Here is a 27,883-nt window from a genome sequence, read left to right as displayed (position 1 = left end):
TCCTCTGGATTTGCAGCCTGCCTTTCTGTATTAATACACACACAGTGCAGATATATCTTCTTCATCTGGGGAGAGTTAGGTGAATACTAGAGGTGGCAAAGCCTCTACTACATCAAGTTTCAAGCTTAAGTCATTTTGTTTTTTGAACCAGGCCATAATTTTTGTACATGCTCACAGCCAAGTGTCGAGGATGCAGCTCACCTACCTTCTTGCTCACATTTAAAAGAACTCCAGATTAAGTTGGTGCACCACAATCTGGGCACAGATGTATCCAGTGGAGGCCCTGCCCCACCATCCTCACTCTGCCCTTGATCAGTCCCCACATTCTCACTTGCAACCAGTCGTGGGGTGGGGCTGCCTGTCAGCTTCCTTCCTTCTTAGTCTCAGTGTTGCCCATTGTAGAATATAGTCGGAAGGAGGTTGGGGACAAGACTAAAATGAGTGGCTGTGGCTGAAAAAAGCTTGGGGCTTTCTGCATGCAAAGCAGGTGCTTTACCACCTATGAGCTACAGTCCTTCTCCATGGTTAGGAAACAAATTGAAATAGCTGGTCCTGCCTGATCACTGCTGTTCCTCATAAATGGCAGGCACACTCACCAAGGACATATATGCGCCGCTGTGGCTACGGAAGCAGACCTTCTTTGTGGTGTCATCAAACAGCACCTGGAAGATCTCTGTGTTGCCAACAGCCACAGCATTGGCATAGAGATCGGCACCTGCAGGGAGCAGGGAAGAAACACCCTAGGTTAGCATTATGCCACTCTGCATTCCTTGCAGGCTGAAATCAGTGCTTCATGGATTGAAAGAGGGAAACGCCTGTGTAACTGACCTAGGATCATTTGGACCTTCCTATCTTTATCTTTGGAGGCAGGCTGGTTTAAGAGCACAAAACGTCACATGCAAGCCTAAATTCAAATCCTCTTTCAGATCTGGATTAATTGTGCACAAGTTAAATGTGCCATAAGTTGCTGGCTTGCTGTACTTCATTTCTTCCAAGGAGTGCAGAGTGTAGATTCAAATAACCTGTCTCACCAGTGGAGCCCTATGGAAGATCTCTGGCTACATGGCTTCTCCCATGGTCCCCCAAATCTGCTCTGCAGGTTCAAGACAACCCCCAAACAGTGCGGGAAAGGTGAAATCAGTTCATCTGGGAAGCAGAACAATCGCCTTAAAGTGACATTGAATTCCATCCTGGGTTTCTCTAGTCAAAGCACTTTGTGTGGTTTTCTTCCAGTCTTCTTGCCTCAGTTCTATAGCTACACCATTCATTTCCTCAGGTTTTTGCTTTTTCAGCTCACAGCCTACTTAACCCCATTTCGATTGGCCATCTTGTATTCTGGTTAGCCTCCCTATCACTTTTGTCACACCACTTTTAATAAGAAATGCTGTGGGGTTTTTTCAGGGACCGTAATCTTACTGGATCCTTGCTACTTCAATTGTATGTGCCCTTTTCCTGCTTCTTACTTCTGCACCCTCTCTTCAGCCATCTTGCCTCTGAGGTCCCTGCATCTAAGCTTACCTACCTTCTAAGAACTCCTCCCAGCCTTCACCCTGCCTCCCAAGTCAGTCTTATCTCAGTTTTATCCAGCCAAACTGGCAATTGTCCCATTGCTCGCAGAATGTGGACCAGCACTGTGCCTCATTTTCTGAGCAGGTGGAATGGTCAAAAACATTCCACCTCATCAGACCAGAACAGCCAGTCAGCTGCAGAGGCTTCACAAAGTGCAATGCAATATAGATAGTGCTGTTTTCTCCTGACTTACCTGGCCTGCAGCAAATGAACTTGTTAGTAGAAGTAGAGCGCATTGAGACCTGGGCAGGGCTGGATTCCATGCTGAAGAGTTCCTCCCGTCCAGGTTTGTCCATCTTTACAGTTCTCATGCTACCCTCTCGTCCAGTCAAGTACTTTCCCTCCTCATCCCGCAGAGCGACCAAGCCGCCATGCACCTCCAGGGAGTACAAAGTTTGTGGGGTGACATCTGGCACCAGTGAGCCATTGGAAGCCAACAGTTTGCCAGCCCCATTCCTCAATCCATACTTCTTTGCTGGAGACAAAGGCGAGAGAGATGATAGGTTGACAGCAGCTTAATGTTCAGACCCGGAAAACAATCTCCAAATCAACTGTCTTACAAAGTAGCATCAGGGCTGATGCTTGTTTCACTGCAGAATTGCCACACAGACCCACCCTGCCTGCAGTTCTAAACACCAACCCTTTAAAGCACTCTAGTCCTGTTCGCCCTTAACATTTCCCATTGTATTACCCTTGCCTAGAATCTCATATATCATTTGTACATTTGTGTAAACAGCCCCCCTGTGCTTTGTTCTGATAGGCAAGTTGAGGTTCATTGGGTCTCAGCTTTGTAAAGCATTGGTGGTGCTGACACTGCATTTGTTTCCTTGTAGATTACATCCTATTTTTCTTGCATAGTTACTTCGGGGGTTTACGTGTGTGCTTGATAAAGCTAGAGGCCATGGCCCCAACCCAGGTATAGTGAGATGTGCCATGGGCACATGCAAGCTGAGATTGGGATTGAAGTCATGTTCCCATCTGCACCTTTATCCACACTACATGCGTGTTTTAAAAACTGGTTGTATTAGATTCTTTAGCCTAGTGTGCAATTTCACTTTAAAGTTTGTGTGGGAGAGTGGGGAACCTCAAACATCAATACGGTCAGGAAAGAGGAAAACTTGGAAACTTCTCTGCACAGACAATTCCCTTTCTTGCTTTATTTGGAAAGTGTGCAGTGGGGTCTAACTTACCAGAAAGTCTTACATATGGCAATTAGTAGTTCTAAGAATTACCCAAGCTAATTAATGATGTTAAGGAAATCAAAATTCCTGCCAGCAACAGTGACTTCTTGGGTAAACAGAATTTGAATTCACCTGGTATGTATGGGGAAAATTGCCTTCTCTCACCATTGGACTCCAGACCTATTGGAGGAGATGCAAATGACTCAAACTGAACTTTTTCCACACATCAACAACAGAGGACTATCTTAGAAGGTGCTTGGGTGGTTTTTGGATAGAGATGTGTAAATAAGGCAGTGTCACTCAAACTTTTTGAATTAAGACCTCCCACTTAGAAACACTTTTACCTTCCCAGGCCACCCCACCCACCTGTTCTATCTGTAGCACTTAGAAATCCTCATGTACAGGTAAAAATCACAAGCAAATATCTGTAGAATAAAGCAGCAACTTTCTCACTGTGGGAGAAAGCCTGTGACAGGTACAGACTTTCTCCATCTCTCAAATTTCTCAAGCCTTTCCAGGTGTTCAGACTTACCCCAGGTATCTGCTCCATAGTTGGAGAGGATAACAGAAAACTTTAAACAATCCTTAGTTTAGAGGAAGCAACTTTCTTGTTAGTATGGTAGCTATAAGTCCTCATCTGCAATAGGAATTACTGTGTGTGTGTGTAACCCTACAGCAGAATGAAAGCTTGTTTTGCTTCTTTAACACGCCCCCCCAACAAAGGGGGGGGGAAGATGTTACAGTATTAGAGAGAAAAATTCACATATCAATTGAAAACAAAATAGGAAAATGCCACCACCCACCTCTGAAATCATAGTAGATAGTGATGACTGATTCAGCCCCCCAGGGCATTTCACGGTCACAGCGCAGCACCCCAGTTTTATCATCACACCGCACATAACGCTTCCTGTTGGGGCTGTACATGGCAACATTGGGGTGCACAGCCAGGTGGAGGGTCCACTTTTCGGTTTCGCTGGCAGCTTGGGCAAAGCAAGTGACATTCTCCTCTGCTCCACCCAGGTAGCGCTTGGACTGTTCATTTTGCAAGGACACCTGCAGGGAGGGAAGGATGTCTGGTCAGCTACATTGCCCAAGACCAGAAAAGCAGGAACACTCTCAGTGAGAGCAAAGAACATGGCAGAAAAAACTCAGGTATCATTACACCAATTACGTTACACCTTTGGGCTTATGGAGTTGCCATGATCACCCAAGTTCCATTGTGCTACAGTTGTTTCCAGTTGTGGGTGGGAAGTGGCTAGGGCACCTTGAAGGATACACCAGGCAACTCTTAGCACAGGGACTCAAATAAGCTATTCAGACACATTTTCTCCCCTTCAGCCCATAGTGGCTGACTATCATACTGTTTGGCCAACAGGGGCAAAGAGCTTTGGCTCACGTGACTGGCTTCCCAAGGAGACCATGGGGGGGGGGGTGTCCAGGGACATTTTGCACTCTTCCTGATGTACTTTACAGCACTGGAGTGCAGGAATTTGCTGCCTGGACTTACCCGCAAGAATCTAAAAACTTGCACACTAAGAAAAGACACTGCTTCTCACCACAGCAAACTAGTCTGCAAGTTGAGCTCAAACCTGCCCTCATTTCTGCCTAGCCCTCTTTGTCCAGAATTCCAGCCCAATAATATCGGACATAAAGCTACACTTGAGAGATAGGATGCTTGTGCCTGGGTGAGAGAGAGCACCTTGCCATCTGGATACTGATGCAAGAGAAAGAAGGTCTGAGGCCCTGGTTTGTCCTGGTCACAGGTGACTTTTCCATTTGCGTCAGCCGCCAAGTAGCGTTTCAGTGCACTGATCAGGTGAAGCTTTTGGCCAGCTCCTTCTCCTGGGCCAGCTGCCCCAGCTCCCTGTGGGCTCACAAACTGCAGTATCCACAACTGGCGAGGCTTCAGTTGCTTGCCTGTGGCTGCCACCTGGAAACGGAAAGGTTCAGCAGTCAGGTACCGGTTGGCCGCATTAACAAGGCCAAATTCTAATGAGTATGTCATGGTGAGAATAACAAGAGACTTGAATGGTACCCATTCATCAGATCACTTATCTGGACTCATTTGAGATTAATCCTGGTCCCTTAGATCACAATCATCACCTAGCAACCAGGTAAACCCACCCACTCAGCATTAAGCCCCTCCCACAGACTGTTCACCACTCAAGCTGCATTCTGAAAGTACTACCACCTCATCCGCCAGTCACAGGCAAATGCCCTTTTATGACAAACCTTCAGGAAGGTGAAACACACACCATCTGTGCAAGCAGATGATTCCTAGAAGCATTTCACTGAATACCACTAGCAATCAGGACAATATTCTTGTAACTGAACCTTTTCCTGCCATAGACAGAAATCCCTTATATACTATTATATTTCCCTGCATCCTTGCCTGTAATATTCAATTTCACGTGAAAGGCACAATCCCCTTTCAAAGTGTTTGAGTTTCATCTGTTTCCATCATGGCTTCATTTCCCTATCTCTGCTCAGCATAACGCTTATCCCTTTTTATGAAACCTGTGATTTTTGTTCATGTTTTCCAGAGCAAATATTTTTTAAAGGAGCTACTTAAAATGATGCTGAGCATCGAATCTTCATTCAGTGTACTGATTACACACTGGCAGACATTCTCAAGGGTCTCAAATCTTTCCTTGGTTTGCTACCAGACACTCCCCTTTAAATGGAGATGACTGAGAGATAGCTTTTTAAAAATCATTTTAATATGTGTACATAAAGTGGTTTTGGAACTAATTTAGTAATACATAAAGCTATGGTTGTACAAGGGCTACTACCCAGCCAAAATATGGCACCTGTCTTGTCTATCCATCTTCTTTTCCATATCAGGGTCTCCCCGCACACCGCCCCCCCCCCGCTCATATTTAGTGGAGATTCTAGAAAACAGCTCACCCAGCATTCAAAATCGTTACAAAATGAAAAGAAGCCATACAATGCAGTATAAAAGATTGACAATATCATCAAGTTTATTACACAATTTCCAACCTATCAGAAAAAGACAAACAAATCAAATCACGAAGAACAGGGATGGGTGAGTTGAGAGGAACCAAGGCTATGTTTTCTGTTGTTTCATTTCTTTCTTTTCTTACTTCCATTATTTCAAAACAAACTAAAAATGTCCATTATGTAAAAAGCAACTTTTCCAATCATCAATTTTTATATATTTTACAGTTTAAGTTGTCACTCCATTGCTTATACAACTTTCCCGTTTTATTTTTTAAAAAACACATTTAGAGTTGAGCACCTCTGTGATCAACAGTACAAAAGGAGGTGCCACATCACACAAGAACATCCTTTGCCAGACACCACCCCCTCCTCCTTAGGCCACAACATTGTTCTGTGAGACAAAACAGGGTCCTTCTACAAGGGAGGCTTCACCATGCAGCTGACCAATCACATTAAGTGTTCATGAACACAACAGATACTTGGCCTCACTACCGAGATCCAGTTGCTGGAGACTACATATTCCAGGGTGTAACGTGTTACCATGATTTAAAGTAACTGGGTGCTCAGGCTAGGATGGAGCAATGAAAGCTGAAAATGAACACCCAAAGGGTTACAACTCAAAGATGAGAGTTTAATCAAGAACTCTGCAGGTGCTTTTGTCCCATGTTCCGAACACACAGGTTTTGCTGCAACTGGTCTCAAAGGGCTGCCTGGTGACTAGAGTGGCTCCAGAAACCCTACTTACGATTACATAACACAGCTAAATATGGTGGTGTGAAGAGACGCCTCCCACTGTCTCTAATCGTCTCCCTAGACTGGCATGCCAGAGATCAGTGAGGTATGGTGCTATCTGAAGCAAACTCATGAGTGAACCACTCCAAAAAGAAACTCCTTTTAAAAGGAGGCTGGGGCCAAGGAAAGCTCTGGACCTTAAATCAACACGTTCAACAGGTACATCACATAGAATTTTAAAAATGCTCAGGGTGTGCTGCATTCGGTAACTTCCAGGTAGCCCTAGGTTGACTTTGCCCCTTTCCATTCTATGGTCTCCATTTACAACACTTCCTCTACAACAAGGAAGGCGGCAATCTGGGAGGGGCTGGCCCCAGAAACAAAGGTTTACATCAGAAGTTACAACTGGAGCAGCTATTGCATGAAACAAAGCGAGGAAAATAGTTAGCAAATCAGTGGAAAGCGGACCTGCAGTAGCCAGATCTATTTTTTAAGGGAGACTCAACGTTGTGAGCCGGTTGACCAACGCAGGCCCCTCTAGAAGAAGCCAGGTAGAAAGGAGGTGACATTTTCCCGCAACTGAAGGAGGAAAGGAGAAGAGGGGTGACCCAAAGAAGCAGCCAGCCTGCCTTCCATCGTAGCAGGGAAATACTGTTTTCTAAGCTGTGTACAACGGTGCTGGAGGGCGAGACTGAACCTGCTTTGGAAAAAGGATCAGATTTAAGGAGGAATGGATGCTTCGATGCCTAAGAAAACAATGCAGTGTGGACCGTGGACACGAGTTCCGGGGAGAATAGGGTCAGACATCTCATTCTGTGCTGAAGCACCAGTTTTTCTCGCAGGAGATGAGCTGGATGGACTCCTTCCCCAGTGCTCCTAAAAAAGCCACAGAAAGGAAAGAGGCGAGAAACCTCTGTGGAAAGCACCATTCTCTTTGGGTCCAAGAATCCATGGATTGAAGTGGCCCCCTGGTCACGGTGGCTCAGACAACCAACCCCTCCCACCCTCCAAGTCATTCAGTGCTTCTCCATCAAGCAGCAGTGACAGCACACAGGCAGAGCTCAGGTCCCAATACCATGGTGTGCCAGATGGAGTTCTGCAGGCAAAGTCCCTTCCAAGGGGTCTGGAAAGAGCAGAGGGCAGTGGGAAGGAGGGGGTGGAGAAGCCTCCATATTTTAGTCTTGATTAAGGAGAGGAGATAAGAGTCCATAAAAACACTGAATGCTTCCAATGCTCCTAGAAAGAGACAAAACAAAATTGTAAGCACTTGTAAATTCCATAGCACTTTCAAAGAGGTTTGTTGAGAATTTTGCCCATTAACCCTGGACTGTTAACTCCATGGGGAAATCACAGTTATTTCCACATGCAATAGGGAACCAAGGCTACAGGCTTGTCTAGCTCATGGCTGAACTGGACTAGACTCAGCACTTTACCCACTGAATCAAACTTACTCTCAAGTCAGACTCTCATCACCACCTTAGGTGCTAGTTGCATTCATGAAGTAAAGAGGGTGGTGAGATAGCAAGGCGGCTATGTTTTACTTATTTTTGCAGTTTCTACTCCACTTTTTATTCCAGGGCACCCAAGGCAGATTGCCACTGAAAAAAATTGACTAATCTTCAAGTTAGAGAAATTATTCTACCAATACTAGTCTGTGATGCCCCTCTTGAAATAAAAGATGTGATATTTATTTATTTACAATTTCTCTCCATTATGCCTCTCCCTTACAAGGTAGGTCTAAGAATTCAAAGGAACATGAGTCAGTTGGATTTCTTGCTGGGTTTATTGGTTTGCTTTACAAAGAGGCAAACAAGACCCGCAAACATGAACACAGAGCCGGTAAAAACTCTTCAAAGAGATAGTTACGTCTGTGAGTCACAGCTGGGCTCAGCAGGGATTCCATAAATTAAACACACTAATGATGTCTGAATCTGAATTTAATGTTTGCAGAGGTACAGCCTCAGACACAATCAATACAGTCGGGAAGGGCAAAAGTAGCTTTCTGCACAAACTTAAAAATAAAACTGCCCAAGCACTCCCACTTTGCTTCTCCTCCCATTGCATGGATGGGAGCAATAAACCATGGAGATTGGCTTGTCATTAACATGCACATTGGAATCAAAGCTTATTTCCCTTAAACAATGGTCAGTAAATCAAGAACAAACTTTGACTTGTGGATTGTGTCTTGTTCAGATTTTTGCTGTCCTTCGTGGTAGGGCAGCAGCAAACTGGCAGCTACTGAGCAGTTTGCATTAGCATGCTACTAGTTCACAGTTGTTGTTGTTGTTTAGTCGTGTCCGACTCTTCGTGACCCCATGGACCAGAGCACGCCAGGCACTCCTGTCTTCCACTGCCTCCCGCAGTTTGGCCAGACTCATGTTCGTAGCTTCGAGAACACTGTCCAACCATCTCATCCTCTGTCGTCCCCTTCTCCTTGTGCCCTCAATCTTTCCCAACACCAGGGTCTTTTCCAGGGAGTCTTCTCTTCTCATGAGGTGGCAAAAGTTCATAGTAACCATGACTTATTTCGATATATGGACTGGGCCCTTGACACATTTAACAGGGCATCTGGTTCTAACCTACAGAAATAATCCACTGGTCACAGTACTGTAGAAGGAATAAGGAAAAGTACCCTGACAAAGTTGCATAGTTGGCCTGAGACACATAGTTATTCAGAGCCAAGCTGAATATACTATAAATCTACTAAGTTAGAAAATAAACAGCTCAAGCATGTACTCAAAGTGCAAGTCAATCAGGGAGCAGACTATTCCTTTATTTTTGAAAAATCTCATCTAGCAAAACATACTGCATGGAGAACACAATACAATATGTATTTGCCCTGGTAGCTTAAGATATATGCATGACCATTCCACTCACTGAAGTGTGAGATTATGCCATGGAAAGTCTTCCAGAGCATAAGGGAAATCAACCTTACCTAACCCGCATCTACAAGAGGGATGATACTCAACTTGAAGAGAAGGGCGCTCTTTTCGGAAAGGAAAATACACTGGGTGGGGGTGGAGAGGATGGGAAAGGTAAAGCACTCTGGAAATATCTCTCACTTCTCTCAATGATGTCGGTCTCTTTCTCTGTCCCTGTCTCTATGTCGCTCATGCTCCCGGCTTCTTTCCTGGAAATAGTCCTCATGCCGATCTTCATTATGGACCACATCTCGGTGCCTCCTGCTGCTCTCACGAGATCGACTGGGTGATCTATCCCGAGACCGGTGTCGTTTTCTGGAAAACAATGAGGTATCTGGTTACTGGCAAGCTGTAAAAAGGAGACCCTTTCCCCTACAAGAAGCACTTATTCCTACCTGGCTGTACAAAGCCCAGGAAGGGGACCAGAGCACAACTGAGACTCGCTCATCAGCAACATGAGTGACAGTAGCTGGATTACTCGGCAATAACTGTGCCTGAAGCTCACCTGGAGGAGCTGCTGCTGCTGCCCATGCTGTAAGACTTGGCTTCAATGCCATGAAGACAATCCTTGAGTGAAGAGATAAGGACTCTACACCGCTCATCATTTGCGACACGTGACTGTTTAATCACAGCGATGGCTGTGAGCAGGGTCTCAATGGCATCGCTGTAGTCCCCTGCAATATAACAGAGCAAAGGCAGCATGGTAAGAATGAGGCCAGGAGCGAGAAATGGAAAGAGGTAGCAAAAGCCAGCTCTGGTTACCTGCACTGGCACCAGACACAGCTTTGGAAATGGCACTGCTGGAAATTGCTCGATTCCTGTTCATGATATCTTCAAATTCAGCATCACTGACAGGAGGTGGCAATGGGACCAGTTCCCGGCTGTAGTACACAAACACACACCCATCACACACAGAGGATAAACAGCTTCAAGCAGAACTATGACACAGTTCTTTATTCATAGACATGGCAATTCAAGGCCTTCCGAAAGAGCAATGTGTGGCTGACCAGGTACTGCCCCACTCCCCAAAATGGGCATTAAGTAGCATCCTTTAAGAACCAAGTCGTCAGCTGCCGTGCCCTAGTGCTATGCGAGACATTTTCTACCACCAAGGAGTAGGTGTTGCTTTCATGTCTAGTCAAACCATTTGCATAAAAAACAAAATAACCAAGCCCTTGGAGAATTAGGGCTGCAGCCTTGCTAAACAAAAGGCTTAGCTACTGTTCTTTGTACTGCTTAGTTTTGATTCCCCCCCCCACCGGCAGATTCCCGGGAATGGGCTTGCTCTCACCTGCTGTGGTTGTATGCTGCAGAGGTCTTGTTATAGGTGTCTGGTGGGGGGCCCATTGCTGCATTGGGTGGGGGAAAGAAGGCTGGGTTGAGGTGCAGCGCAGGTGGCACGGCCCCAGGAGGTGGCACAGTGAGGTGTGGAGGAAGTCGAGGGGGAGGGGGCATTAGGTGTTGGTAGTGGATTCCTGGAGGGGGAGGGGGAACCCCAAAGCTTGAGGAGAGAGGAGGGGGTGGTATGGGTGGAGGTGGCATCCCCATGAGAGGAAGCGCAGAAGGAGGGCGGTTGAAGAAAGGCAACACAGGAGGCTTCTCAATGCGTGGCGGCGGCACAGCATTCTCTGTCGGAGTGGCTCGGCCATCTACCGAGTCGGAGGAATCCCTTGAGTGAGCCCTCGGAGGCACCCCTGTCAGACATCACAGAAGAGGAAAAGTGCTCAACACTGTAGCAGTTGGGTAGGTCAGTTTTCTGACAAAATAACCCTCTCCCCGCTCTCCAGTAAGTACACCCATGTCAACAATCATGCCTCTGAATTGCAATAACACCTTGCCCAAATAACAGAACTCTTATCTCATACATGAGAGAAAAGGTGGGTTTCACTGGTATGTGCACACAGATTTTTGGGCCGATTTGGACAAATGTTGAGGTATCTAGAGCAGGCACCCCCAAATTTGGCCCTCCAGATGTTTGGGGACAATTCCCATCATCCCTGCTCACTGGTCCTGTTAGCTAGGGATAATGGGAGTTGTAGTCCTAAAACATCTGGAGGGCCGAGTTTGGGGATGCCTGATCTAGAGAGATACCTTCCTGCACTGGAACTGGGCATTCCCAATCTTGGCCAAGAGACCTGTAAGAGCTTTCTTAAGTGTTGTGTGCAGAGTTGACAGGGACAGTTGTATCATGAATTGATTATGAGTCAGATGGACAGGCAGCATAACATGCCAAATAAATGCTTAATTTTAATTACAATTTACAGTAGAAGTGTGTCCAAACTGAACTGAGAACATTTTACTTATGTCTTGAGTGTATTTTACATTGTTCACTTTCAGTGAAATCAATTTTGCCTGAGCATTAAGTAATACTTATGATTCATGTAGCGCTTATAGTGTGTTCAAAATGCTTTATGTATTAGCACAGTCAACTTGCTAATAATCCTACTTGACAGGTCTTTATTGCAAAAATTGTAGATAGGTGTTTAGGCTGAGAAGGTGTGGCTTACCTAAGTGATTGAGCTTATAGCCAAGGTGAAATCTGAACTGGTGACTTTGTTGTTTACATCACAGTTATAGTCAGTATGCTATATTATGTATAAAGATATATTAACATACTCATTTTTAATGTAACTGATGATTAGAAAATCACATACTATCAGAGACAAATGTATTGAACTTTCTCATTTAAGAAAAAGCAAAATCAGGAAGCTTCAGGAGAAAAGAATGAAAATGTGACAGACAGCATAAAAAATAATCAAACCATGCTGAATATAAGGGGAATATTTGACTAACCCACTCTTCGGTACAGTGACAACTAAAATAGACGGTGTTGTATCCAATGCTGCATGAGTAGAGTTCCCTGTGTTAATGGAAGTCCACTGTGCAAATGTAACACTTCAAATGGGTTATCATTTGATGACTAGGAACTTGGAAGTTGACTTACACCAAGTCAGAACATTTACAATTCTGATTCTGTGATTGACACATCTAGTTCAGTATGGACTACACTGACTGGCAGTAGCTCTCTGGGACTGCAGAGAAGACGCCAATCCTACCTGGCAATGCCAGGGATTAATTATGGAACCTTCTGCAGACAAAGCAATTGTTCTACACTCTGAAAACTACAGGCAGCAGTCACAAAACTGTACATTAATTGCCTTCTCACTGATCTAATTCTCTTAACTAATTATGTAAAATGTGTCTGAAATTCTAGCTAACACTATACAAGCACTAGATTATGCAAGAACGGCCTTCTTCAGTAAAATCACTAATTGGCTATACAGTCATACCTTGGGTTAAGTACGCTTCAGGTTGAGTATTTTCAATTTAAGTACTCTGCGGACCCGTCTGGAACGGATTAATCCACTTTCCATTATTTTCAAAGGGAAAGTTAGCTTCAGGTTAAGTACACTTCAGGTTAAGTACAGACTTCCAGAACCAATTACAGTCATACTTCGGGTTAAGTACACTTCAGGTTGAGTACGGACTTCCAGAACCAATTAAGCACTTAACCTGAGGTACCACTGTAGTGTTGTCCCTACTCCTTTCCTATTATAAGTATTCTAATGAGTGGAAACCTGAACATTCTAACACTACAAAATTACATTAGAATCCTCAAGACCCATAATTTTGGGAGAGATGCTTAACTCCCACTCCTTCCCGTCCCCTGAAATAATGACCTCAGGAACCTACTGCTTAGTGAATGCACTCAGCAGAACATTTGGTTCTTTTAGTAGAATTCTTCAATAAAGTGAAATATTAAAACCTAATATGCCAATATCAACTACCTTGCAATATATGCGGATACAGTGTTTTATATAAAGGCAAATATCAACAGGCTTATATATATACACGGTAGTTGCTTTTTAAGTCAATGAACTACTTCCTGAACACCTATTGCAAACTAAGTGTTTTCCACTACATCCAGAAAATAATCAACATTTCCATTCTCATAGAAGTAATACAAAATGCAGAGGCAGAGAAGTCTTTGAACCTTAGTTTGTAACACAAACTGCACCTGCTTCTACATAAAATAAGCAACTGAAATAAGCAACTATCTGTGGAATGGAAGAAAACTATGGTCCTTCTGAGAGCAATACAGTTTTAGATACATCAGCAGATCCTGACTAATGAATTAAACTAGATTCAGTTGCCATGAATACTTCTGGCAACAATTAAGAAACCAACATTCTTAATAAACGCAACATTAAAAAAAACAAGGGGGCAATAAAGTACTGGAAGGCAATTAATACTATCTACCATTGCTCCACCAGGCCAGTTGCTTGGCCTCAAAGTCAGAAAGCATCCTAAATCTGGAAACATGACACCTTTATTCTTCCCAATGAAGAGTTATTGACCCCAGAGAAATAATCAAGCCATGCTGACCAAAGTACTGTACTTAGAGTCAACTTTATTTGACACAAACCAAGATGGCAATAATATGGAAGGGCATTACAGGAAGTATTTACAAAGATTTACAATGTCTGCGTAAAGCAAAAATATATTATTTCAATAACTCCAGGTTAAAAAAAGCTGTGTCATCTTAATTTGGAATTTTAATGTACAATAAGCTCAACTATAGTATGTAATGAGATTTGATACATTTTTTTTAAAAAAAATACCTTTATTCAATATAGAGAATCTAAAACATAATTGAAAGAAATCAATAATCAAAAGAACTAAGGGAAAAAATCATGGAGAGAATGTTGAGAAGATGGATTTTGAAACATATTGCAATCTTGTCTCAATGTGGCAAAATTAATTAATTGCAAATATAGCTGAGAAACATTTCAAAAGAAAAAAACCATGATCATACAATTGCAATGACACACAATAATTAGGGACACAGAAATCTGTTATACCATCACCACATGAGACTTGGTGACAGCAAGTCTGGGATAATCTAATAACATTCATATTTCAAACTCAGCACGTGTCTGAATTACATTAAAAATTCACTTCATGTTCACCGAACGGAAGCCACTTTTAGCTTTCCTTTGTAATAAATAGGAGAGTACAATAAAGAGAACGTCAAACGTTTAACTTGTGCATGTGTTTTTCTTTATCGTACTGGCTTGTCTGCATTACAGTTCGCCACTTTGGGGGCTAGAGAGAGGCAGAGTGTAAATAAAATTACTAAAAACAGCAAATTTGTATTTCTCAGGCCCTTTGGGCGAGGAATCACAAAGTGGTGGAAGTCATTTACGAAGGCCTTGTCAAAAATGGTGACGTGCCATGGTTACTGTCAGGCGTTGCCATTCACCAGCGCGACCTCCTAGTGAAGATAAGATAAGCCCCTTTAAGCAGTTTTTCACAGGGAAAAGCTTGATGAGGGCTAAAAGCAGCTCCGCTTCATCTTATGATTCAGCAACACTGACTGACCTTCCTACCACAGAGAAATGGACCACAGCACCATGACACCCCATGGAGATAAGGGACACAGAACATGGAGGCCATTAAAATGCAGCTGTGCTAAAGTTGACAACGCTGCAACTTTATAGTCAGTTAAGACTATGACAGGATCATACAAAACGGTCCTCCTTTGTCACCCTGGGCTCCTTTGGGAGAAAGGGGATATCTGTTTTATAAATAATAATAAATGAATTATATGACCAAGAGGTAAGGCCCCAGCTGGAGCATTGCATCCAATACAGGTAGGGTTGCCAGACTCAATAGTGGACAGGACTTCTGTGCCTTTAATTGCTCTGCTCTCTTTTGAGTCTGGAAACCTTAAAGAGAAACCAGCAGAACCTTTGTTTAATTTCCAAGCAAAGGGTCTGCTGGTTTCCCTTTAAGGTTTCCAGACTCAAAAGAGAGCAGGGCAATTAAAGGCACAGAGGTCCTGTCCTCTATTGAGTCTGGCAACCCTAAATACAGGGCACCTTACCTCTTCAGGGCTGCACAAATTCTGGAGAAGGTTCAGAGAGGAACTGGGGGTGGTCCTACCTATAACAGCTTCAAGAGCTTAAGCCCATTCAGTTTGAAGGGTGCCTCAAATCATGCAACATAGAAGGGGATAATAAAATCTACTTAGGCGTCACTCAGCAGCAGCAGAAAAAGAAAATATACATGGATACTCCCTGGATATTCACACACATCCAACTGTAACTTAAATTGTTGCTGGCTTAAAGCTCTGCTCAAGTTTCTCTAAGACCTAACCAATGCCCTTTATTTCTGCCTTGTTCCCTACTTAGCAAACACAACCCCCATCTAAACTTACTTTTTCGAGCCTGAGCCTCAAACTGTGCAAGGTTCTGCCGGGTAGCCAACTTCACTTCCACTTTATCTCCATTGAGAAACTTCCCTGGTAGCAGCTCCAGAAGTTTGTGGACAGAGTTTTCAGAGGCAACCACGACTTCTGCATACCTGGTCACAGAGGAAAAACAACTGAAGACTGTCAGGAACTTCTAGTAAGGAAAACCATCTAATCCATGGCAAGAAATCTTCCCCCACCCAGGGCCTACAAAATGTCCCTGCTATATAGCATTGGTGAGTGGGACGGGAGGAAAAATTAGACAGGGCCACACCACTCCCTCTCTCACCCCACCCTCCACATCCTCATCTGCTCACACATATGAGCTCACACACCATTCATTCCATTTATCTTTCTCGCATACACACAGATGCATTGAGGGAAAACCTCACATTTGTTCCTATGTGAGTGCCCCCCCCTCCTGGCAAATTGCAGGTGTGGGGGCCCAATCCATGTCAGGAATAAGAGGTAAGGGGTTACATCCCTTTATCTCCCACTGCAGTACTTATCCAAGATGAAGTTCCTGCACATCCAATCTGCTGCACTTCCATGATAGCTTGGGAGATAAAGAGCTCGCTCCATCAGGGTTTGAAATTAGCGGGTGACAGTGACATTTTGAAATTGGCTTTTTGCAACTTGATGGAGATGTCCAGGTGCCACTTTTGGTGCCACACTACACTGCAGACTCCCTGATTCACCCGGCAGCAATTTTAATTTTTATTTACTGTGCGGCTGCCTGGTCTGGTGGGGGGGCAATAAAAATGGCCCCCTACAAATTTGTTTTGACACCCACATCACTCCTAGTATTCCTATCCCAGTTTCTAACACTGCCCTCCACAGCCAGCCCAGGAGCCAAGGACAAGAGGCTGTGGAGGCTGGATGGGAATCCTCTGAGGGGCAGATGTAGCCCACAGGCTCAAGGTTCTCCCATTCCTGATTTGAATGATTTCTCAGGCCAACCCCGCTGTCCACAAGCACAGTGTCATTAACAGTGCAGAATTTTCAGCTCCATGCCCTCCAAAGGTAAAGCCATTATTAAGAGCAGCAGCAAATAGCACATTGTCCAGGGATTGCTCTGCAGAATGGGACAGAGCCTCCCACCTTCCTGAATCACATATAACAAGCAGCCATTTACTTTGAAGGCAGTGGCATCCAAACTGGACAGTTACAGAGACTTCTAAAGCAACCTTAAAAAATTGCAAGAAAACCAGACTTATGTGCACACCATTATCAACCACACTGGTCCCTAGATCATTCCTCCCACAACAACAGCCCCTCATGATGGGTCCTTTTATGAAGCAGTCTTGGAGTGCTCACCCTTTGGACTGGCCATTGGCTCTGTTCTCAGCAAACTTGAGTTCCACCACATCATAAACACCCACAGAACGGATTATTCGGGTCAGCTGCTGGTCAGTTGTCCACTATATATGAAGAGGCAGAAAATTATATTATAACCTGAAACCTTTTAGAGAACACACATCATATTAGTAATAGAACTCGTCCTTCTCAAGCTCTTATACTGTTCCTGCTAGTCTAATGAAGGAATATTTGATTCAACCCCTCCCACTACAGTCACTTTTGGAGCTGTGGATGTGTGTGTGCATACATGTGTCAACATGTATCTTCCTAGAAGTTCTAGACAGATCCAAGAAAGTGAAGGAGCAACAGCAGCAGCAATCCCTTTCCCAACACCTACCACAGGCAGATTAACTCAGGTATTCAAGAGAACTACATGCACTTAGGGCAGTGATCAGTCTATACAATGACACAGCAGGCCCAACATGACTTACTCAGGTCCTAAGAGATTCATTCATAGGAGAAAACTCTCATACCTGTATGCCAGCTACAGACAATTGTGTGAAAATGTCTGTATCATGGTGTTTTAAGGGCCTCAATTCTACTATTATCATATTTTCTGAAGTATCTTAAATGTGTTAGATTTGTTGTGTCCAATCCTCTTCTCTTAAAAGTTACCCTGCTAATGCAAGAGCATCATATTCTCCAACTCGGAGATGTGCTGCTTTTTAGCATAGTACGAAATACTTGCTGGAGAAAATTCATCCACAGTTGCTGCAACTTATTTATCTGAAGCCACTGTTGAGTCTTTATGAGAAAAGCAGGATAAAAATGCCCTAAAAAGAGCAATGTGTCACAATGAACAATAATGCTAGTTATTTATCCAATGTGTTGTGAGGACTGAGGTTGGCAAGCAGCAGAAATCCCACCCACCCACATGGGGCACTGTACTCTATTAAAGAACAGTGCATCTGTAGTAAGATTAAAGTGCAGATGCAGCCTTTCCATACAAATGTTTTGTTTTTGTTAGGCCCTTTACTTTCTGCTCCGATTATGGAACACACTCACCCAAGAGAAGCTGCCTACATAAACAGCAGCCCTCTTATTACGCAGCCCACTGTAGGTATACAGGATAGCAGGTGATTTGCTGTTTGGCTTAGGAGACTGCTCTTGCCGGTTTTCGGGGGGTGGCTCGGAACTGCTAGTGCAACTTTCAGAAGGTTGTGAGCTGGCAGCTAGCACGTCGTCATATAGATCCATCTGGTCAGCATTACTAAATTCAGAGTCCTAGAAGACACAAGATACCACTGAGCACACGCAGAGGCAAAGCAGGGCCAATTCTCCACATTAGTTCTTTTCATAACAGAATAGTAGCACACCTATATCAAATAATAAATTCTAGAATTTAAGTAATAATGTAAAACCTGCTTCTCAAAAAACATGCTCTTTTTGCTAGTTGCAAGGAAGAGCAAAGAGTATAGTAGGACTAGCTATTTCATGTAGCCCCAAGCATCCCATCATTTTCCCTGAGATGAGGAAAATGCATGTTTCACTGCCATCTATTACTGCACAAGACGTTTTGCTTCTCCATTCTTTGTGGAGGACTGGGCAATCAAACCATATTTTTAAACCCCCCCCCCATCTACCCTGTGTGCAGACCCACCTCATTTTCCTCACTGCTCCAATGAGGGGTATTTCCTTGTTGCATATATGCAGTGAAGGAGACTATCACATATAGCATAACCACCAACCTATATAAGAGGCCACTCAACTTGGCAGAAAGGCCTCTTGGTTTCTTTCCCTAGTTTGGATTATTTGAGCAGTATCATGTTGTAGGCTGTTCCATGAAAGGTAATCAGATTGTGTCAAGATTTATACTGAACTCCACTAGAAATCAGCCTCTACATTTTTCTTCAGAGGAGTTAGGTATCATGCAGTATTATTTCATCCTCACAACACTTAAAGAGTCACTATCAGAAGCAAACAATTATATTGGAACTCTAACAATATTTCACTGGTCTTCTGAAAATGTACCGGTAGTTATACTGTAGTCTTCTGTGATTAACACTGCAATCTTTTACTAGCTTAAAAAAATGCACCGTGAAAGGATTCTAATACATGAATATGCACATTATGCACACACATGTATAATTCCTGTCAGCCTAACGTTATCTAGAAGCTGGAATGCAGTAACAATGGGACATAACTGTAGATATATATAGTGTGTGTGTGAGTGAGAGAGAGAGAGAGAGAGAGAGAGAGAGAGAGAGAGAGAGAGATCCAGGACAGTGGTGCCTTGCAAGACGAATTTAATTCGTTCCACGAGTCAATTCGTTTTGCGAAAAATTCGTCTTGCGAATTGCCGTTTCCCATAGGAATGCATTGAAATTTCTTTTTTTGCCCATAGGAAAACATTAATGAAATTTCAATGCATTCCTATGGGAAACCGTGATTCACAAGATGAATTTTTCGCAAAACGAATCGTCTTGCGAGTCACCATCAGATCACAAGACGCATTCGTCTTGCGAGGTACCACTGTATTATGTAGAGTGGTATACGGTATAAATTTTTTATCTTCCCACGCAATATAATCTGGCTCAATTTGTATACACAGCAGCAGCTAGAACATAAACCTTGTACTGCCTTTTAAAAACAGGGTTGTTTTTCAGATTTTGTTCTCTTTATGCCAGTTTTAATATGTGTGTCTGTTTATATACTCAAAGTCGCTTTGTGTCCCTCTGGTAAAAAAGCAACTAATAGATTGAATAAATAAAACAAATACACATTACTTTTACTGTATTGTAATTCGCAGATTATTGTAAGGTAATCCCACCTGGAGGATTCTTCAATGTTTTAAACTAGCAAGACTGCAAAAACTCATGTAGGATATAAACAATCAAATTCTAGCACTTGTTATGGGTTTGAATTCAACTATTTATCCTACCGTACCGTATGTTATCAAGATCAGAATTCTGGCATGTATTGGATCATGGTCACTGTCTAATTTCAGATGGATGTGCTTAACTCCACTGAAATCAGTCAAACCTTTAATCATAATTAGCCTGTTACGTAGTTATCAATGAGCTTTAGCCTGAGTATGCTATATTGGATTAAAGTCAATATATTGGGGTGCAGGTCACAACCATTTGTTCGTTTCATAGAACTAGTTATATGCTTGTTACATCCCAATTATTTAGAATGAAAGAAACATGGCTGTTTCAGACCATTTTAAACATAACAGCAGCTCCTACTTCAAGCAATCTTTATAAAGTCAAATACTGGGAAATCTTCAAGTAGAAAGCGGTACATACTACAAAAAAATTACTAGCAGTAGAAATAGTTTTACATATTTACGAGACAAATCTGCAATAATGAATGGATATTTCTAATAAGAAAAAGAAAATATACTACTAACAAAATGTTATCAATTAAGAACAGCAGTGATATTAAAGGGTGATAGGAAAGTCAAGTCACTTCAACATTTTCAAGCTATCAGCACTTAATTCTATTTTTAGAACACCTCTTAAATCTGCAAAGCAGAAGATTGGAAACTTACTTATTGTTAGCTTCCTGACACCAAGAAAAATATATTTATATTTCCTCAGTAAAGGCCACAGTACAGTTTGTGTTACTCACTTTCAACTAAACTAAGACAGTAAGGGCACAAGACCACTCTAGCCTTTTAGCAAATACCGACTGCCACTGCAAGGCAATGAAAAGCCCACACCATCAGAAGAATGTCCCCAATAGCCTCCAGCAACCCAAGACAGAATCACATAAGCTGCAAGGGAAGAGAAAACGGTGCATATCCAGCAACACCACCCACACATATACTGTACTACAAAGTAGTTTCCTGGTGACTCGTCATCAGGAACAAGGGTAGTTAGTGGCTGTTGATAATGCTATTGAAACCTTCCAAAGATCCTGTTAAATGTGTTTGCAAGCATTCATGTGAGCAAGACCTGCACATTCTTGGTTATCTGGTCATGTCGCACACAGGTAACACCTTTTATTTTATTTGCTGTATTTCTGGGCAGTTTTTGAACCATGCAATAGGCCTGACACCAGAGTTCTTCCCTACACACAGTATAGTCTCAATAAATAATACAGACCTATTTATTCTCAGCAACTTTCCTGCAACACCTAGAGATTCTCTTTCCACTGGCCACGGTTCCCAAGAAGACAGTGCTACATGTTGTGTCTCTTCAGACTCTAACTGCATTCTTTTGATACTACAATGCTGATATCCCCTTTTTCAAGGTAAGAGGGAATTCCAGAGTTTATTCATTTCTAATTCCAGCTTCTCCCTACATCCTAGATGGCTCTCAATTTTTTCTTTTTTTGCCAAACAATATTTATTGGAACTTGAAAAAGTGAATCAAGACCATTAGATGCAATTGGTAAACCAAAGACACGACAGCATAAAATTTCTTTTTTAGCTGTATAGGAAGAGATTTGGGGTTAATTTTTGTTTTACCCCTACCCTAGTACTTCCAAGTGAATCAGGAACTGTTAAGACAGTTTTCAGAGTGAGTTTTAAAACCTTTGGAGTAAGAAAAAGCTCCGTACTAGGAAATATCCAGCTGGAAATTCACTGGCTTCATACTTTGCTTTTCATTACTTTGGACCCGTTTCAATTTTGAAATATCTTATTTCTTTTTACAATCAGAGTAAAGCTCAATTCCATGGAAAGCCTAACCATTTTCTTCAAAATTTAAATGCACGAGGCTTCATCAAGAGTTTCCTTTCATTTGTGGAAGGGATGGCTCCTGCTGGAGGGCGGCCGTGATGGCCATTTTTGCAGATTTCCTCCTACTGCCACCTCCCATGCTGTTCCAAAGGGTCTTCCTCAACACCCTCCCCTCAGAGCAGTTTTTCAGGGGGCAGGAAGGATCAGTGGAGATTGCTTTTCCTTTCCTCCAATGGGAGCACAGATTGAGCGAAGTTTTGCCTGCAGCAACCCTGGACCCAAGCCATAGTATGTGCTTCTTTACTTTTGCATGGCACAGAGGCTTTGAATTCTCAACAATGTGTATTTTTCTTGAAGCTGCATTTGCAACACATTCTTGTTTGCACTCTGAATCTGCAGAGGAAACAAACAGTTTGCTGAAACTTTGATCAAATCTTTAGCCTACTTCCAAACATTGTGATTTCTATTTCCAAAACTTGATCCTAGAACACAGTTCTATATTCTTGGCTCAACTATTAATTTATTGTAAAAACCTATATCCTGCCTTTAAGAAAAAAAATGGAATCAGGGTTTCCAAAACCAAGTTTCATACAATATCTAAAAACATGAAAGAGCAGCAATTCTAAAAAATAGTGGTAATGAGCAAATGTTAACATGCCAGGTCGAAGAATATAAGTAATTCCTGAAAATCACATAAATGTACAACATTAAACAAATTAAACTGAGAGTGGGGAGAAGACAGTCAGAAGTCTTCTAAAACAGTCATGTTTCTGCCTGCTACTTAAAGACAGTGTGAAGGCCTGACTGATCTCATTGGGTAAGGTATTTAATAAAGTGCATGCCACTACTGAAAAGGCTCTACTGTAATCTTAGTGGCTACCAGTTGACAAAGGCCTCCATTGATGAATTCCTACATACAGTAAAGCTCACAGTCTGTTGGTCCAATTGTTGTTCTTATTTAGCCATGTCTTCTCTAGTTCTTCAGTGGATTCTCTTAGGGACAAGAAAGCTTACAAGCAACTTTTGCATCTCTGGGTCCAAAGGTGTATTCCCACATCCATGTAATACCACTGCACTAGTGCAGTTGTGGTGTGCAAATCCTAATGCTGCCAAGATGGAAGAAAATGAAACTAATGAAAAAAAATTATGTTGCTCATTAGCATTCTATCCAAGGGCCATGAGTGTACATTGATAACCATCATACGGTACTACCTCATAGGAAACAGCCCACACCCTCCACCGCTAGACAAGCATGACTAACCCTCCTGCCAAAACACACAGGGACAGAACTCTGAAATGAAAGGGTTAGCTTTAGCATATAAAGACAACCCATTTAAAAGCTATGGGAACCAAGTTACTCTTAAATGAGGGGAAATAAACATGGGCAGCAGCATCCATTACATCAGAACCCACTCCAGAGAGGATCTGGGACTGGGACAGAGAGCATCAGCACTTCGTGCAGAATATCAAAAGGTCAATCCCTGGCATACCTGATAGGGCTGGGAGATACCCTGCTCTGACAATTCAGAGAGCCATTGCTAGTCACTGTACTGAGCTACAGAGACAAATGGTCTGATTTAGTATAAGGCAGCTTCCCATGTTCCTCAAGCAGAGGTTCAGGTTCAGCCCCAACTCAAAAAAGAGCATAGCTAATCAAGGCAGCCCTGTTTAGGGAAGCTTTTAATGTTTGATGGATTTCTGTATTATGTTTTCTTGGAGGCCGCCCAGAGTTGCTGGGGGAAACCGGCCAGATGGGCGGGGTATAAATAATAAAAAATAATAATAGTAATAATAATTATTGTTATTATCATCATCATACTCTTGAAAAAGCACATGAAATGACAAGGTGCCACACACCAAACACGTGACAAGACTCAGTACATAAGCTATCCTGGAATAGATGTATTAAAAAATATGAGCTCTATGCACACCACCCGATCAGACTGGTAAGGGAAATTATTCATGAACTGCGAACTCAGCATCTAATGTGAAGACAGTTCCCTGCTATCCATAGTGGAAAAAACACTTTATAACCCACGTTTTGCACCATGGAAAGGAGCCCTACTCCTACACAAATGGAACATTTACACCTGCACATTGATCTCATCTGTCAAAACCATTATGGTGGTGCAACTCTGCACTTGTGTAGCAGCCAGTGATGCCACAACTATAGCTATGGGTGAAATTCAAGAAAAAGAAAGGGCAGGTGCCCAATGTTTACTGTTTTCAGGCTCTCCAGAAGCAGTCTGTTTCATTGCTCAGTACACAAACAGCTAAGAAGCTCAACAACTGTACTTACAAAAGGAGATGCATACTAGTAAGCAGGTCCCCATGAAAGGTATGGTAGGCAGTGTGGGGAATAAGCCATACATAGTAGCAAATAACCCGCCACAAAACACCACTATCCAAGTTGAAGATGCTATCCACAGTAAGAGTACGCCCTGCCCCGCCCCCCCGGGAAGCTCCAACCATGAACATTGTGAAGAAATGGGGAGTACATTTTTACTATTCCTATCCTGCAACAGATCAAGTGTGGCTAACAACATCATTGCCAATAGATGATGAAGAAGCAACTATAGGCCTACAAATACTGTTCTTATACACCAATAAGGTCACATTCAAACCACACATTTAAAGCACTCTTGGGGTGCTGAAAGTTGTTAGGAGACTCCTATTCCCCTTCCATAACTTCAATTCCTAGAGTTCGCTACGGAATGAAGAGGGGCTGATTGTTAAACCACTGTAGCTCTGAGGGGAATAGTTCCTAACAACTCTCAGCATTTTTAATAAACGACAGCTCCCAGAATTCTTTGGGGAAAGCCATGACAGTTTAAAGTGGTATCATAGTACTTTAAAAGTATGGTGTGAATGTGGCCTAAATCTATCCACTGGGGAACAAGCCAATATGGGTGAAGACTGGGTAAGCACACATTAAAGAGAAGAGTGGCTGAAGGTATACAGAATGAAGTGTATGGTAGGCAGAAATACTACAGGAAACAGACATAGCACACACGATGACTGTGCACAAAAGTCATATAAAGTTTTTGAATTATGTCACAAATACCTAAACAAGAGGATTTGGTCCTCAATATATTTTATGTTTCTCTTCTTGTCACAACTAGGAATTTCAAATAAATATATAAAACATATTTGTCTGAAAGCTGTAATGGTGCCATCTACACCAGTGATTTGTTGTAATTAAAACTTTTTCAGGATGGAACACCTTCACCAGAACAGATTATCAAGTTTACAAGAACAATCCTTTACTCCAGAAAACTATTGTAGAAATATGAAAACCTCTTATAGATAAAATTAATTCATTACATACTTGTGTTATACTTCTTTTACTCTTGGTAGGGAACAGAATATTTAAAAATGGGGTACTATAGGCAGAATAGAATAATTTTTGCCTGATCAAGTGTTTGAACTGCAAATAAACAGGAACATTTAACATACACCCCATGCCTTCCAGAGACAAGCATTCATCCATCAGATGCTCCCAGAGATGAAATGTCATTACCTAGAGCCATGCAGTCAGAAAAAACAACAATTAGGGCAGCAGCAAACGCTGTGTGATGTTGCAACTTCACCAGCATTCATATATTCCAAAGTACTGAAAACAGCTAAGTGCCTTTGCACTAGTTGTGAATGCTAGATGGCATGTACATGGAGTAAGGACTATGAGTATTGCACATGTAGGAATCCTGTGACCCCCCCCCCAGATGTGCTTAACTACAATGCCCATCATCCCTGAGCACTAACCATGCTGCCTAGGACAGAAGGTAGTTGGGGCGAGGGGCTAAAGCATATGGAGCTATACATTCCTCAGTCCAGGTTTGTAGGAATATCGGGTGTTGGTTTAAGGCAAGTCAGACCACTGTCCATATAGCTTAGTATTTGGTAGAATGACTGGCAAAGGTTCTCTGGGGCTTCAGAGAGCAGTCAGTCACTATCTGGAGATGGCAGGGACTGCTGTTGGGACCTCCTGCATGGTTTGTTGTGCTCTGCCACTGAACAATGCCACTAAAGGACTTATTATGAACAAACTGGCTGCTGGTTGCCATGTGGTTACAGTACAATTCTGTTCAGTGAAAGTTTGGTTCCAGCCCTACTGCTTATGGAATTGCATGGCCTTCTTACTGTTCTATTTAAAGTAATACATAAACACACACTTGAAACACATGTGGGTGTTTATTTGTATTTATTTATTTATTTATGTATTTATAATCCACACTTCCATCAAAATATACCAAGGTGGTTAACAGCATATAAAAATAAAAGCAGCAAAAAGCATCAATAAAACATCATTAAAAACTGAGGGATTAAAGAGAAAAATTGTATTGCAAACGCCTGTACTGTTTAGGGTTTTGTGAATTAATTTAAGTACCTTGAACCTAGGCAGGTAACAAACAGGCAACCACAACAGCTCCCTCAGCAGTAGAGTAGTATGTTGCTCCTTTGAGCGGTCTGGCTACTGCATTCTGCACAAATTGAAGCTCCCGGACTAGGGTAGCCCCACATAAAGTGTGCTACAGTAATCAAGCCTTGAGGTTTGAAATCAATAGGGAACAATATACACCACAAACCAGATTTGACTTCTAGTGCAATGCACTCTCACACAAAGTTAATACATCAGACAGAAAAGGTTATCCTGTCTTCCCACTTCTTTCCCCCATTAAACAGTCATTTCAAAAACTAAGATGACCCAATTTATAATTGCACCAAAAAAGATTAGGTATAAGCAGGCATAAAAAGTGAGAAGTAGAACTGTAAGGTGGACTAAAGTTGCTGTAGCCTACCCCTAACATCACTTAACTGTTCTCTTTTTAGGCTAGAATGAACATGTACTGCAGCAATGTGTGCGCAAAACTGAAGGATCTTTTCCTATGAAGGTGCTAGTATTGCCTGTGATTAAGTGTGTAATTGCCTATCAGTTTCCATGTTTATTTTTTGTGTCAATGTATGTTAATGGGACAGAACACTATGTACCGTAACTTGAAATCACATATGCAGGAGCTACTGGTCTGCTCACTGACTCAAGCTACATATTTGTAAAAGATTCATCATCCTCAACTGTTATGTTAACTTGATTCCAGGAAGGTGCCTCTCTCACTTGAGAGATTATGGAGACTAACTTGCTATTACTTTCTATTTCTATCATGCTGTAACTTCCTATTTCTTTTTTTTAAAAGGAAAACTTCAAACATTCCAAAACACACAAGGACAAATAGTGATTCAACATTTCTTCCAACATGCATTCATTTGGTTCATGATGTTTTCTTTCCTGTAGAGTAAAACAATTCACACCAATTGGCAAATGTGAGGAGTTTATTAGAAAATCTCCAGTTATAACGCTGATTTAACACTATTCACTTCTCACTCAACGAACTTTTCACACAACGGAATTTGCTTCTACAGAGATTTTCGTATTTCTACCGTGCAAGGAAAGGATGCTCCAGCAGCCTAACAACGCACCTGAGGACAAACCTCTCTTTTGAGACCTCAGCACGGGCCGAAGTTTCGGGGCTCGTGGAGAGTTCGCCTCTTCTTCTAGCGCTCACCTGCCGCCCTTCCACATCCCGCCGAGACGGTGGCGCAGCCCTCACGCCCACCCAGCGGGGTCCGCAGCCGCGCTCACCTGGTTAAACTCTTCGTCAGCGTAGATGTCGATGAGGTCCACTCCTTCCGACATATTTCTCCAGGGGAGCCGCCGAGAGAACCGGGGGTAGGGGGAGAAGAAAGAGCCGCACTGCGGGGGTCACAGAGCAAAGAGAAGGGGGAAGAAGGCGCAGGTTAGTGAGATCGCCGCCTCACGCGGCCGCCGCCGGGAGAGCCCAGGCCCGTTCCCGCGCAGCTCCGCTCCGCCAAGGATCCCGCTGAGGCGGCCCCGCCCCCTTCGCCGCCTCAGGGCGACTCGGACGACGAGACCTTCCACCGGCACCGGAGAACCCGAGAGCCGGGCCGCCGCCGCCTCCCTCCCCGCTTCCCCTCCTCCGCGGGCCGCCATAGCTGCGCGCGCCTGGACGCTCGCGCCCGCCATCGCCTCCTTTTTCCCGCGCTGCGACGGAGACACGCCACCGCTACCCACTTCCCCCGCGCTCACCCCGGCCACGAAGCTCCGCCGCCTCCCCGGCGCCGCTCGGGGCCCGTTATACTGCTCAAGGCCTAGCAATCCCAGGCAGGCCCAAAACGCGCGCGCGAACACCCATCCCCCTCGTCCTCGGCCGCCTCCTCCTCCTCTCACCGCTACAGCCAGCGCCTCCTCCCGGCGCCCCGCCCC

At 43.2% G+C, this 27,883-nt stretch overlaps 3 protein-coding genes across 5 annotated transcripts in view; 1 reads left to right on the top strand and 2 right to left on the bottom strand.

The window, feature by feature from the left end:
• Positions 1-5,614, bottom strand: part of LOC118089321 (fascin-like) — a 10,986-nt gene extending 5,372 nt beyond the window's left edge. Inside the window, exons 1-5 of the mRNA XM_035123891.2 lie at positions 4,450-5,614; positions 3,554-3,803; positions 2,883-2,930; positions 1,763-2,044; positions 597-715 (exon numbers count right to left, since the gene is read on the bottom strand). Coding sequence (XP_034979782.1) covers positions 597-715; positions 1,763-2,044; positions 2,883-2,930; positions 3,554-3,803; positions 4,450-4,755 — 1,005 coding nt within the window. The 5' untranslated portion in view covers positions 4,756-5,614. The remainder of the gene's footprint in view (positions 1-596; positions 716-1,762; positions 2,045-2,882; positions 2,931-3,553; positions 3,804-4,449) is intronic.
• Positions 1-9,692, top strand: part of TMEM216 (transmembrane protein 216) — a 17,661-nt gene extending 7,969 nt beyond the window's left edge. The window contains exon 5 of the mRNA XM_060277061.1: positions 9,584-9,692. The gene's annotated coding sequence lies outside the window, so the exon portion shown is untranslated. The remainder of the gene's footprint in view (positions 1-9,583) is intronic.
• On the bottom strand, positions 5,707-27,883 carry CPSF7 (cleavage and polyadenylation specific factor 7). 3 transcript variants are annotated; one of them, XM_035123729.2, is made up of 10 exons: positions 27,848-27,883; positions 27,242-27,352; positions 17,982-18,200; positions 16,935-17,038; positions 15,585-15,730; positions 10,656-11,058; positions 10,127-10,245; positions 9,870-10,038; positions 9,506-9,679; positions 5,707-7,679 (listed from the first exon to the last, which is right to left on the bottom strand). In XM_035123729.2, the coding sequence occupies exons 2-9, from the start codon at positions 27,293-27,295 to the stop codon at positions 9,511-9,513; spliced, it is 1,383 nt and encodes a 460-aa protein (XP_034979620.1). In that variant the 5' UTR covers positions 27,296-27,352; positions 27,848-27,883; the 3' UTR covers positions 5,707-7,679; positions 9,506-9,510. The 3 variants fall into 3 exon arrangements, with proteins under 3 accessions (XP_034979620.1, XP_034979611.1, XP_034979628.1); XM_035123720.2 differs by lacking the exon at positions 27,848-27,883 and adding an exon at positions 27,707-27,841; XM_035123737.2 differs by lacking the exons at positions 27,242-27,352; positions 27,848-27,883 and adding an exon at positions 27,079-27,235.

Source organism: Zootoca vivipara, chromosome 1 (genome assembly GCF_963506605.1).
Source record: "Zootoca vivipara chromosome 1, rZooViv1.1, whole genome shotgun sequence".
NCBI classification, from domain to species: Eukaryota; Metazoa; Chordata; class Lepidosauria; order Squamata; family Lacertidae; genus Zootoca; species Zootoca vivipara.
The sequence above is the reverse complement of the archived record's forward strand: the minus strand, read 5'-3'. Positions and strand labels throughout refer to the sequence as shown.

Coding starts and splice junctions, on each gene's coding strand:
- CPSF7 (XM_035123729.2), bottom strand. CDS start 27,295: ATGTCGGAAGGAGTGGACCTCATCGACATCTACGCTGACGAAGAGTTT. Junction 18,201..27,241: donor CTGACGAAGAGTTTAACCAG/GTGAGCGCGGCT, acceptor TGTGTCTTCTAG/GACTCTGAATTTAGTAATGC. Junction 9,680..9,869: donor AGCAGCAGCAGCTCCTCCAG/GTGAGCTTCAGG, acceptor ATTGTTTTCCAG/AAAACGACACCGGTCTCGGG.